Source organism: Salvelinus fontinalis, chromosome 17, assembly GCF_029448725.1.
Source record: "Salvelinus fontinalis isolate EN_2023a chromosome 17, ASM2944872v1, whole genome shotgun sequence".
NCBI lineage: Eukaryota > Metazoa > Chordata > Actinopteri > Salmoniformes > Salmonidae > Salvelinus > Salvelinus fontinalis.
The window spans coordinates 41,458,080-41,471,993 of NC_074681.1; the positions used below are offsets into that span (position 1 = coordinate 41,458,080).

Below are 13,914 nucleotides of genomic sequence, written 5' to 3' on the forward strand. Positions count from 1 at the left end.
CTTATTTGACTCTGCCCTGTTACCCAGCCTGGCCGTTCTGACTAGACGTAAAATAGTAGTACATTTGTATCGGTCCAGTTAGCATGTTATGTTACGTATGGTTACATAAGACAGAAGGTTATTTAAGACAGGAACAAAATGAGGGAGATTGGTCAGGGAGGATAGGTGTGTGTATAGCGCCAATATCTAGCAACCCAAAGGTTGCGTGTTCGAATCACACCACCACAGTGGTGTTCAAAGTCGGGGACGTGACGGGGAAACTGCAGTGGGGTCAATAAAATAAAATAAAAAATAATTGTGAACTAAAAATTATGAGTGGCGATTATTTTATGGGTAATAAAAAAAAATTTTGAGAAAGATAATTTGAAAAAAATTATGTATTGAGTAAATGTATTTATTGGTTTCCTTTCAAGAGATGAAAATGTAATGAATTTAAAGTTATTTGTTGATGTAAAAATCTAAATGTACAGATTTGAAGGTTGTATCATTAGATTTGGCGTGGGGTGGGGTCGTGAGAAATTGTTGTGAAAAAAATGGGGTCCCCGCTGAAAAAGTTTGAATACCACTGCACCTTAGCATTGAATACCACAACTTTAGCATTGTAGCTAATTAGCTACATTTGAACTACTTCACAACTACTTACAATGTTAGCTAACCCTAACCCCTAACCATAGCCACCTAGTTAGCTCTCGTTAGCCGTTGGAATTCGGAACATATCATACGTATTGAAAATTTGTAACATATTGTGCGAAGTAACATATCATATGAAATGGATGATGGACATCCACAAATTGATACATATCATACAAATCGTAACATATGATATTAAATCAAATCAAATTGTATTAGTCACATGCGCTGAATACACCCTTACAGTGAAATGCATACTTATGAGCCCCTAACCAACAATGCAGTTTAAAAAAAAATATGGATAAGAAAAATAAATAAAAGTAACAAGTAATTAAAGAGCAGCAGTAAAATAACAATAGTGAGACTATATACAGGGGGGTACTGTTACAGAGTCAATGCTGGAGGTCATTTTGCAGGGCGCTGGCAGTGCACCTCCTTGCACAAAGGCGGAGGTAGCGGTCCTGCTGCTGGGTTGTTGCCCTCCTACGGCCTCCTCCACGTCTCCTGATGTACTGGCCTGTCTCCTGGTAGCGCCTCCATGCTCTGGACACTACGCTGACAGACACAGCAAACCTTTTTGCCACAGCTCGCATTGATGTGCCATCCTGGATGAACTGCACTACCTGAGCCACTTGTGTGGGTTGTAGACTCCGTCTCATGCTACCACTAGAGTGAGAGCACCGCCAGCATTCAAAAGTGACCAAAACATCAGCCAGGAAGCATAGGAACTGAGAAGTGGTCTGTGATCACCACCTGCAGAATCACTCCTTTTTTGGGGGTGTCTTGCTAATTGCCTATAATTTCCACCTTTTGTCTATTCCATTTGCACAACAGCATGTGAAATGTATTGTCAATCAATGTTGCTTCCTAAGTGGACAGTTTGATTTCACAGAAGTGTGATTGTCTTGGAGTTACATTGTGTTGTTTAAGTGTTCCCTTTATTTTTTTGAGCAGTGTATAAAAAAATGTACTTGTCTTTTGCTACTTGCACTGACTTTGCTGTTCCGGGATTCATACAACGGCATTGAGGAGTATACCACCTTAGTCATCAGCTTCATCAATAAGTGCATTGACGATGTCGTCCCCACAGTGACCGTACATACATATCCCAACCAGAAGCCATGGATTACAGGCAACATCCGCATCGAGTTAAAGGCAAGAGCTGCCGCTTTAAAGGAGCGGCACACTAATCTGGACGCTTATAAGAAATCCCGCTAGGCCCTTAGACGAACCCTCAAACAAGCAAAGCGTCAATACAGGACTAAGATCGAATCGTACTACAGCAGCTCTGACGCTCGTCGGATGTGACACGGCTTGAAAACCATTGCGGAAACCCTACAAAGGGAAACCCAGACGCAAGCTGCAGAGGTGACGCGAGCCTACCAAACAAGCTAAATGCCTTTATGCACGTTTCGAGGCATGCAACACTGAAGCATGCACGAGAGCACCAGCTGTTCTGGATGACTGTGTGATAACGTTCTCGGTAGCCGATGTGAGCAAGACCTTTAAACAGGTCAACATTCACAAAGACGCGGAGCCAGACGGATTACCAGGACATGTACTCCAAGCATGCATGGACCAACTGGTAAGTGTCTTCATTGACATTTTCAACCTCTCCCTGACTGAGTCTGTAATACCTACATGTTTCAAGCAGACCACCATAGTCCCTGTGCTCAAGGAAGCGAAGGTAACCTGCCTAAATGATTACCGCCCCATAGCACTCACGTCTGTAGCCATGTAGTGCTTTGAAAGGCTGGTCATGGCTCACATCAACAGCATCCTCCCGCATACCCTAGACAAACTCCAATTTGCATACCGCCCCAACAGATCCACAGATGACGCAATCTCAATCGCACGCCACACTGCCCTTTCCCACCTAGACAAAAGGAACACCTATGTGAGAATGCTGTTCATTGACTACAGCTCAGCATGCAACACCATAGTGCCCATTAAGCTCATCACTAAGCTAAGGACCCTGGGACTAATGGGCCACCCCCAGGTGGTAAGGGTAGGCAACAACACGTCTGCCACACTGATCCTCAACACTGGGGCCCCTCAGGGGTGTGTACTTAGTCCCCTCCTGTACTCCCTGTTCACCCACGACTGCGTGGCCAAACACAACTCCAAACCCATCATTAAGTTTGCTGACGACACAACAGCGGTAGGCCTGATCACCGACAACAATGAGACAGCCTATAGGGAGGAGGTCAGAGAACTGGCACTGTGGTGCCAGGACAACAACCTCTCCCTCAATGTGAGCAAGACAAAGGAGCTGATCGTGGACTACAGGAAAACAGGCCCCCATTAACGTCAACTGGGCTGAAGTGGAGCGGGTCGGGAGTTTCAAGTTCCTTGGTGTCCACATCACCAACAAACTATCATGGTCCAAGCACACAAAGACAAGAGGAAGGGAAGAGGCCACGACAAAACCTTTTTCCCCCCAGGAGACTGAAAAGATTTGGTATGGGTCCCCAGATCCTCAAAAAGTTATACGGCTGCAACATGGAGAGCATCCTGACCGGTTGCATCACCGCCTGGTATGGCAACTGCTTGGCATTTGAACGTAAGGCGCTACAGAGGGCAGTGAGTACGGCCCAGTACATCACTGGGGCCAAGTTTCCTGCCATCCAGGATCTATATAATAGACAGTGTCAGAAGAAAGCCCATAACATTTTCAGAGACTCCAGTCACCCAAGTCATAGACTGTTTTCTCTGCTACCGCACGGCAAGCGGTACCGGAGCGCCAAGTCTAGGACCAAAAGGCTCCTTAACAGCTTCTACCCCCAAGCCATAAGACTGCTGAACAATTATTCAAATGGTCACCGGACTATTTACATTGACACCCCCCCCCCATTTGTTTTGTACAGTGCTGCTGTTTATTATCCATGCATAGTCACTTCACCCCACCTACATGTATAAATTACCTCAACTAACCTGTACCCCCGTACACTGACTTGGTACCGGTACCCCCTGTATATAGCCTTGTTACTGTTATGTTTTGTGTTACTTTTTATACATTTTTTACTTTAGTTTATTTGGTAAATATTTTCTTAACACTTCTTGAACTGCACTGTTGGTTAAGGGCTTGTAAGTAAGCATTTCACGGTAAGGTCTACATTTGTCGTATTTGTTTGACTGGATTTGATAACTTTGTTGAGGGAAACTGTACTTGCGACGGTTGTGTTGTTGTCTCACCTAGCTGTCTTAAGATGACTGCACAAATGTAAGTCGCTCTGGATAAATGACAAAAATGTCAAAATGTCAAATATTTCTTGGTGCCCAGCAACAGTACTAGGTCTCAGAGCAGGTGGCTGCACTTGCAAGATTCCCACTACTAGTGCACCGATAACTAGCTAGCCATTCTACATCAGCTACATCTGATCAAAGGATATTTTCCCCCTCCTCTCCGGGTCTGAGACTGAAGCCCTCAGCATCCACATCTGGAGTTGCCTGTAACAGGAAGTAAATATGTATAACTAAGTGGGAAATTCATGGTTTATGACATTGTGTGACAACGAACACCGTCACTTCTCTCATGCTTGTGGTTAAATGCACACAAAAAAACGCAATCCTGTGTTTCCATAACTAAAGATGTTTGAAGATGCTTGTTTGTTCAGACTCACACAAACTTTATGTACGATTCTGAAAACAGAGATCACGTTTTGATTCCAAATTCAATGTTATATGAGGATGATTGATTGCCATAAATCAGGAAAGCTATAGGGAGCAGAAGCAGAAGTGACGTCTGGTTGAGGGAAGTCAAGTTTCGAATGTGGTTTGCCCTTTGTGGTTGAAACATCTACCGATTATAAGCAAACTATTGCATGAACGGTTTTGAACTTTTAATAGGTCTTCATTTTTATCGTCACGCCATGAGTTTTGAGTTCTGACAACCATTTCCTGTTGTGCTCTCTATACCTGCTATTGCTTATTCACTAACCCATTGTATTACTACTAATTACTGACACTATACAGGGATTACTTACTGCACTGTGCTGTATGAATGTACTTACATATCGATCCCAATCAATCTCCCCATAATAGCCATTTGGAGCCCCGTTGGTCTTTTTCTGTGATAATGGAACGTGTGAGTGAGAAACTCTCATAACACCAAGCATTTTACATACCCATATTTGAAATACACACAGCTTGAAAAAAAAACAACAACAACACAATTCACAATGGCGAAACATTCAACTAAAGTAAAGAGAAGTAAAAAAATAAATAAAAATAAAAGTGAAAAATAAGGGTACCAAGGACATCACATAGATTGTTTACCCCGTAGTCTACCTTTCTCGTACTTACTCCATCTTTGTCAGGTGAGCCCCTGTATAGAGAGACACGAGACGAAAAGACAGAATCAGCAGGTAAGACAAAGTATCTAATAGTAGTGGAAAGCTCAGAAGTTCTAAATGACCTCTCAAATAGCTATCAGACCAAAATTTAAAAACAACACTTGGATAGTTCATAGACGTTCAACATGCAGTAATATCCAAACTGCATGTCTATGGACTTGCAATCAAGTAAGTGTTACCAAAGTCAATCTAGCTGCTGAATTATGTCATGTTTTTAATGTCTTGGTGCCAGGTGTTTAATTCTGCATGTTAAACTGTCTACTCGTGCACACTTACGTGAAATCTGTATCCTTCTCTTTCTTTCGTAACCCGAAGGCCTTCCTGGTACGTTTTTTCAGTCCTAGCAGCGAAGAAAGAGAAGAAGAAGGAGTGAAAGTGAATTCGAGAGAGTAATGAAATACTGATGGGCATTTCCATGTAAAAGGACCCATGAGCACCAACATGTAAAGTTCATAGGAGCATGTCAAATTGGGTGTCAAATGAAAGCGAAGAGTATATTATTGGAAAATGAAGGCATAGATACAACCATCTTAAAAAGTAGGCATAAGTAAAAGCTTTGATTTCTGGAAAACATGTTCCAGAAAAAGGTCTTAAAAGGTATCCGAAATACTCAATAATGTTGACAAAGATCCCTGCTAGCTAATATCAACACTTAAATGTACCTTTGGAGAAATTGTTTATCTTCTGTAAGTTTCAGAAATATTGCCTAATGCTTTGTAATTCCGTTACTAAAATCCCACATATCTTTTTCTAATTTGTCTCCCTCATGAGGGTGGATAATGAAAGTTCACAGAAGTAACAAGTAATGATAGACTTACCAATTAGTTGTAGTGATCTATTTTTGCATGAATTATTGAGTGATTAAAACTCGTAATTTCGTTACCAACTGGCGTAATTGCTAAAGAATCAGTAACGGAATTACTGCGATTGAATTGGCTACAATGGAAAACATAATAGTCTGGGAAACCCCTCCCTCTCACTCTCCCTCTGCCTCTCTCTCTCTTCAGTTAATATCCCCTCTCCCAGCTCTTAGGAACACCTACCCATGAGCCCCCTCTCTTTCCATTTACTGTAATAAGCATCCTCCCCCACTTAGCACCGACCGACACTGGACTTCAATGGACATTGAAAAGTAGTAGATGGCATTGTGTGGGCGAACGGTTTGCTGATGTCAACGTTGTGAACAGAGTGTCCCATGGTGGCGGTGGGGTTATGGTATGGGCATGCATAAGCTACGGACAGCGAAAACAATTGCATTTTGTTGATGTCAATTCGAATGCACAGAGATACCGTGACGAGATCCTGAGGCCCATTGTCGTGCCATTCATCCGCCGCCATCACCTCATGTTTCAGCATGATAATGCATGGCCCCATGTTGCAAGGATCTGTACACAATTCCTGTAAGCTGAAAATGTCCCACTTCTTACATGGCCAACATAGTCACCAGACATGTCACCCATTGAGCATGTTTGGGATGCTCTGGATCAACGTGTACGACAGCGTGTTCCAGTTCGCGCCAATATCCAGCAACTTCGCACAGCCATTGAAGAGGAGTGGGACAACACTTCACAATCAACAGCCTGATCAACTCTAAGCGAAGGAGATGTGCCGCGCTGCATGACGCAAATTGTGGTCACACCAGATACTGACTAGTTTTTTGATCTACGTCCCTACCTTTTAAGGTATCTGTCCAACAGACGCATATCTGAATTCCCAGTCATGTGAAATCCATAGATAAGGGCTTATTTAATTTATTTCAATTCACTGATGTCCTTATATGAACTGTAACTCAGTAAAATCTTTGAAATCGTTGCCTGGTGCGTTAATTTATTTTATTTTTTTGGCAAAAATGCTCAAGCTCGGTAAATTTGGTTTTGAAACATTGAAACATTGATGGACAGCATCAATTCTCAAGCATATTTAAGTCAGGACTGAGACTGGACCCTTCAGAAACACCCAACATCTATTGGAAAGCCTTTCTGGTGTGTCTTTGGCATTAACATTTGTGTCATTTATCCCAGGGATAGGTTTTTAGAAGACTGAGGCGGGATTTCCTCTAACTTTTTACCAGGGCTTTGCTCCCTTCATATATATTTTTTTATTCTGACCAAATTTACTTAGCTTGGGCAATTTAGAATGTCGCCGGAAAGGGTGTCTACCATTTTACGGGCTGCTAACCAACTATGCTATTTTGTATTTTTTTTCACAACTTATTTTTTTACTTATTTTGTACATAGTGTTGCTGCTGCCGTCTCTTATGACCAAAAATAACTTCCGGATATCCGAACAGAGATTACTCACCTCGAACTGGACAAAGATTTTTTTCTTTAACGAGTCCAACGCAAAGGATATACTGCTTTCTCGGGAACGGACCCAAATCTCTTTGGTCATTTGCATGAAGAAAAGATGGAGAAAATGGGGGTGGAGGTCTGGCTGCTTTCTAAGAATTCGTAGGCGAATTGCAATCATTGGAAAACAAAATGGATGATATACAATCAAGACTATCCTACCAACAGGACATTAAAAACTGTCATATCTTCTGTTTCACTGAGTCATGGCTGAATGACGACATAGATCGTTCAGGATCGTTCAGGACAGAGAAGCTATGTCTGGTAAGACGAGGGGCGGGGGGGTGTGTGTCTATTTGTCAATAACAGCTGGTGCGCGACGTCTAATATTAAAGAAGTTTTGATATATTGTTCGCCTGAGGTAGAGTACCTTATGATAAGCTGTAGACCTCGCTATCTACCAAGAGAGTTCTCATCTATATTATTCGTAGCTGTCTATTTACCACCACAAACCGATGCTGGCACTAAGACGTCACTCAACCAACTGTATAAGGCCATAAGCAAACAAGAAAATGCTTATCCAGAAGCGACGCTACTTGTGGCTGGGGACTTTAATGCAGGCAAACTTAAACCAGTTTTACCTCATTTCAACTAGCATGTCATATGTGCAACCAGAGGGAAAAAAACTCTACACCACCTTTACTCCACACACAGAGACGCATACAAAGCTCTCCCTCGCCCTCCATTTGGAAAATCTGAACATAATTCTATCTTCCTAATTCCTTTTTACAAGCAAAAACTAAAGCAGGAAGTACCAGTGACTCACTCAATACAGAAGTGGTCAGATGATGCGGATGCTACGCTACAGGACAGTTTTGCTAGCACAGACTGAAATACGTTCCGGGATTCATCCAATGGCATTGAGGAGTATACCACCTCAGTCATCGGCATCATCAATAAGTGAATCGACGACGTCGTCCCCACAGTGACCGTACGTACATTTCCCAACCAGAAGCCATGGATTACAGGAAACATCCACATTGATTATCATGGAACCTACCAGGTACAAACCTAAATCCCTAAACACGGGCACCCTCATAGATATCATCCTGACCAACCTGCCCTCTAAATACACCTCTGCTATCTTCAACCAGGATCTCAGCGATCACTGCCTCATTGCCTGCGTCCGTAATGGGTCCGCGGTCAAACGACCACCCCTCATCACTGTCAAACGCTCCCTAAAACACTTCAGCGAGCAGGCCTTTCTAATCAACCTGGCCCGGGTATCCTGGAAGGATATTGACCCCATTCCGTCAGTAGAGGACGCCTGGTTTTTCTTTAAATGTGCTTTCCTCACCATCTTAAATAAGCATGCCCCATTCAAAAAATGTAGAACTAAGAACAGATATAGCCCTTGGTTCACTCCAGACCTGACTATCCTCGACCAGCACAAAAACATCCTGTGGTGTACTGCATTAGCAACAAATAGCCTGAATGGACGGCATACCAGTGGAAGTATACCAAACAGGACCATTATTAGCTTGTTTTAGCCACTCCTATATAAATGGTAGATTATCGGACACGCAACAAGAAGGTCTGATATCGTTATTACTGAAACAGGACCCAAGTGGTATATATAAAGATCCAGTCCATTTAAAAAAATTGGAGACCTCTTACACTTCCGTGTTGTAAAAGCAAAAATCCTAGCTAAATGCTTGGCGCATAGAAAAGTATTGTCAGATATTAATCATCCTAATCAGACAGGTTTTTTACATGGACGATACATTGGAGATAATATAAGACAAGAACTGGAAACAAAAGAATACTATGAAATATCGGGGACAACGGCCTGGTTTTCATAGCTGATTTTGAAAAAGGCTTCGGATGAAGTACGACTGGAGTTTATATATAAATGCCTAGAATATTTACATTTTGGGGAATCTCTTATAAAATGGGTTAATGTTAGGTATAGCAACCCTAGGTGTAAAATAGTAAATAATGTCTACATCTCAGAAAGTTTTAAACTGTCTAGAGGAGTAAAAACAAGGTTGTTGCCATCGAAATGTTAGCTGTTAACATTAGATCCAACAATAATATTAAGGGATTAGAAGTCTGTGGCTTAAAAACTAAGGTGTCGTTGTACGCTGATAATTCATATTTTCTTATAAAACCACAATTAGAGTCGCTCCACGGCCTCTTAGAGGATCTAGATACTTTTGCTAACCTCTCTGGATTAAAACCAAATGATAATAAGTGATGATATTATATATTGGATCACTAAAAAATTCACATTTTTAATTACCGTGTAGTTTACCAATAAAATGGTCTGACGGGGATGTGGACATACTCAGTATACAAATCCCAAAAGAAAGAAATTCTCACTCCAATACATTTTTAGAACAGAAATGGTTAAGAACAGAAATGGTTAAAGAACAGAAATGGTTAGAGAAAAGTGTGATAAATAAAAACATATACCAATTTCATTTAAGAACCCAAAAAATTGACGGCTGTGCTATATAAATTGCAAAATAGTTGGGAAGAGATTTTCGATGTACACATTCCATGGCACATGGTTTATGAATTGTCACGTTCCTGACCTATTTCTGTTAGTTTGTTGTATGTGTTAGTTGGTCAGGACGTGAGTTTGGGTGGGCATTCTATGTTGTCTGTTTCTATGTTGGTTTAGGGTTGCCTGGTATGGCTCTCAATTAGAGGCAGGTGTTTGGCGTTCCTCTAATTGAGAGTCATATTTAGGTAGGTTGTTTCACAGTGTTCGTTGTGGGTGGTTGTCTCCTGTGTCAGTGTTTGTCGCACCATACGGGACTGTTCGGTTTGTTTTGTACATCGTTCTTTTTGTGTAGTCTATTTTTCCCTGTTCGTGCGTTCTTCGTGTTTTATGTAAGTTCGTATGTCTAGGTTTGTCTACACATTCGTTTTGTTATTTTGTTAGTTAATTCAAGTATAGTTCGTTTTCTGTCTTTGTTGTTTTTGTCGTGTCTTGATTAAATTATGTCATCACAACCCGCTGCGCATTGGTTCAATCACTATTCCTCCTTTTCGGTTGAAGAGGAGGAGGAATGCCGTTACATGAATTGACACGCAAAACACCGGATTCAAAACTTCTAATTTTTCTATTTAAATTACTATACAAAATTCTTGCAACCAATAGAGTGTTATATATATGGGGGATATAATCTTCCCAGCTCTGCAGATTTTGCTGTGAGGAAGCAGAGACATTAGATCATTTATTTTGGTATTGTCCATACGTAGCTCATTTTTGGTCAAAGGTCCAGGAATGGCTGAAGAATTGCAACATTTGCCTAGAACCAACGCTGCAGATAGCAATACTGGGTGATTTGAAAAGCCATTGTCAATCAATGAATAATATAATAATTATTTTAGCAAAAAATTTTATCTTTAATTTACAATCTGTAGAAGCTATGAGAAAAGAATGGTTCAGTACTTTTGTGAAGCATCACAGCACAGTTGAAAAATATATGGCAAATAGAAATCTAAAATGGATGGTGTTAAGAGATAGATGGGAGGGGTTGAATGGAGCTGAAGAGTGGGACTAATAACAAGATAACCAATGTAAAACATACGGGGTTTGTAAAATGTAAATAGGTTCCGAAATTTTGTGAAATAGCAGTTACAAATAGAATGTTTATGTATGCATATGCATGGGTATGTACGTGTATGTATATATATACATTTACCAAAAAAAGATATGGGGGATTGGAAATGATGCAGACAATTACAACAATCTTCCCACAATATTATGCAAATCCACCCCTGAGAAAAAAAAGAAAAGAAAAAAAATCACTAGACTAAGGACCCTGGGACTAAACACCTCCCTCTGCAACTGGATCCTGGACTTCGTGACGGACCACCCCGGGTGGTAAGCGTAGGAATGGAATGTGGATTACTCAAAAAACGCGCCAACCAAATGGAGGTTTTTGGATATAAAAATAATCTTTATCGAACAAAACAAAAATGTATTGTGTAACTGGGAGTCTCGTGAGTGCAAACATACGAAGATCATCAAAGGTAAGCGATTCATTTTATTGCTTTTCTGACTTTCGTGACAAATCTACTTTGCTGCTAGCTGTTTGTAATGTTTTGTTTACTGAGAGCTGTCCTCACCTAATCGCATGGTTTGCTTTTGCCGTAAAGCTTTTTTTGAAATCTGACACGCCAGGTGGATTAACAACAAGCTAAGCTGTGTTTTGGTATATTGAACTTGTGATTGCATGAAAATTAAATATTTTTTGTAATTTAATTTGAATTTGGCGCTCTGCAATTCACAGGATGTTGACGAAAATGATCCCGCTAAAGGGATTGGTGCACCAAGAAGTTTGCTGATGACACAACAGTGGTAGGCTTGATTACCGACAACGATGAGATGACCTACAGGGAGTTGGTCAGAGACCTGTGGTGCCAGGACAACATCTCCCAAATGTGTGAGCAAGACAAAGGAGCTGATCGTGGACAACAGGAAAAGGTGGGCCGAACAGGCCCACATTGACATTGATGGGGCTGTAGCGGAGTGGATCGAGAGTTTTCAAGTTCCTTGGTGTCCACATCACCAACAAACGATCATGGTCCAAACACACCAAGACAGTCGTGAAGAGGGCACGACTATACCTATGCCCCCTCAGGAGACTGAAAAGATTTGGCATGGGTCCCCAGATCCTCAAAAAGCAGTACCATAACGCCAAGTCTAGGACCAAAAGGCTCCTTGACAGCTTCTACCCCCAAGCCATGAGACTGCTGAACAATTACTCAAATGGCCACCGGACTATTTACATTGACCCCCCCCCCCCCATTTATTTTTACACTGCTGCTACTCTCTGTTTATTATCTATGCAAAGTCACTTTACCCCTACCTACATGTTCAAATTACCTCGACTAACCTGTACCCCTGCACATTGACTTGGTACCGGTACCCCCTGTATATAGCCTCGTTATTGTTATTTTATTGAGTTACTTTTATAAACTTTTGCTTTAGTTTATTTGGTAAATATTTTCTTAACTCTTTCTAGAACTGCATTGTTGGTTAAGGGTTTGTAAGTAAGCCATTCACAGCACATGTGACAAATTAAGTTTGATTTGATTATGACAAAACAATGGATAAATGTTTCCTAGTTGTGCAAAGTTAATATTCTACCAATCATATGTGATTAGCAACTGCAATGGCTGCCAAAAGTGCTTCCACCAAGTATTAACTCTGGGGTGTGAAAACATACGCCATCAAGACATCTTCATTTTTATTTATTTTTGTTACACTTTCTATAATTTTTCTTTCAAATGTGGAGTAGGATGTGTAGATCGGTAGGAGAAAAATCCAAATGTACAGTATGGTTTTTTCCTATTTACTTTGAAGGCAGCAAAATGTGAAGAGGGTGTGCAGACTTTCACTAGGAACTGCAAGACAGGAACACAATCACCACATTTGTACAACCAAAGACAATACGGAAATGGAAGAAATGGCAGTAGGGATCAATCTATACACCCCATTGAGCCTGTGAGAAATCTAGCTTTTTCATGGTCCGGGCTAGGCCCCTTAGTTCCAGTTTTGGCTGTGCCAAAACTGAGGCCAAGCCCCCTCCAGGGTTGGTAGTTGGCATCATACAGTGTTGTAATCAGGGCAACTGGAAAAACCAACACCCTGACACAGTTTAATGTGTGGGCACAGCGAAGAGCTCAGGGCCTATGTGTCCTGGAGGGATCCCATGTTGGTACAGTTTAAGGTGACTTTGCAGCACAGGTGGAAAAACGTAGTACTGGGGACACATAGGGTGTGGGTGAAGATTTATATATTTTTTTACAATAGTTCTGTCCATTTAGAGTACCGTTTGTGGCTCAAGGACACCCCCAGAAAAAAAAGTTCTGTACAGACACTTTAAACTAACTGTCCAGTGAAAATCGCATTTTTAAAAGTTTATATTCTGTTAAAGCAGCCTTTCTTACAGTATGGGTCACGGACATGTTAATGGTGGGAGTAAAAACATATACAGTACATGACCAAAAGTGCTCATTCCCAAAATCATGGACATTAATATGGAGTTGGTCCCCCCTTTGCTGATATAGGAAGGCATTCCACAAGATGTTGGAACATTTCTGCAGGGACTTGCTTCAATTCAGCCAGAAGAGCATTAGAGGTCGGGTACTGATGTTGGGCGATTAGGCCTGGGCTCGCAGTCAGTGTTCCAAATCATCCCAAAGGTGTTCACTGGGTTGAGGTCAGGGCTCTGTGCAGGCCAGTCAAGTTATTCCACACCGATCTCGATAAACCATTTCCGTATGAACTTCCGTTTATGCACTGGTGCATTTTCATGCTGAAACAGGAAAGGGCCTTCCCCAAACTGTTTCCACGAAGAACAGAATCGTCTAGAATGTCATTGGATGCTGTAGCATTAAGATTTCCCTTTACTGGAACTAAGGGGCCTAGCCCGAACCATGAAAAACAACCCCAGACCATTAATTCTCCTCCACCAAACTCTACAGTTGGCACTATGCATTCGCGCAGGTAGCGTTCTCCTGGCATCTGCCAAACCCAGATTCGTCAGATTCGTCAGACCGCTCCAGAGTTCAATGGCGATGAGCTTTACACCACTCCAGCCGAGGCTTGGCATTGTGCA

At 41.6% G+C, this 13,914-nt stretch overlaps 1 protein-coding gene across 1 annotated transcript in view; it reads right to left on the reverse strand.

Annotated features, from left to right (window-relative positions):
* Nucleotides 1-13,914, reverse strand: part of LOC129814409 (SH3-containing GRB2-like protein 3-interacting protein 1) — a 38,539-nt gene that overhangs the window by 14,841 nt on the left and 9,784 nt on the right. Inside the window, exons 2-5 of the mRNA XM_055867514.1 lie at nucleotides 5,262-5,325; nucleotides 4,936-4,957; nucleotides 4,644-4,700; nucleotides 4,023-4,080 (exon numbers count right to left, since the gene is read on the reverse strand). Coding sequence (XP_055723489.1) covers nucleotides 4,023-4,080; nucleotides 4,644-4,700; nucleotides 4,936-4,957; nucleotides 5,262-5,325 — 201 coding nt within the window. The remainder of the gene's footprint in view (nucleotides 1-4,022; nucleotides 4,081-4,643; nucleotides 4,701-4,935; nucleotides 4,958-5,261; nucleotides 5,326-13,914) is intronic.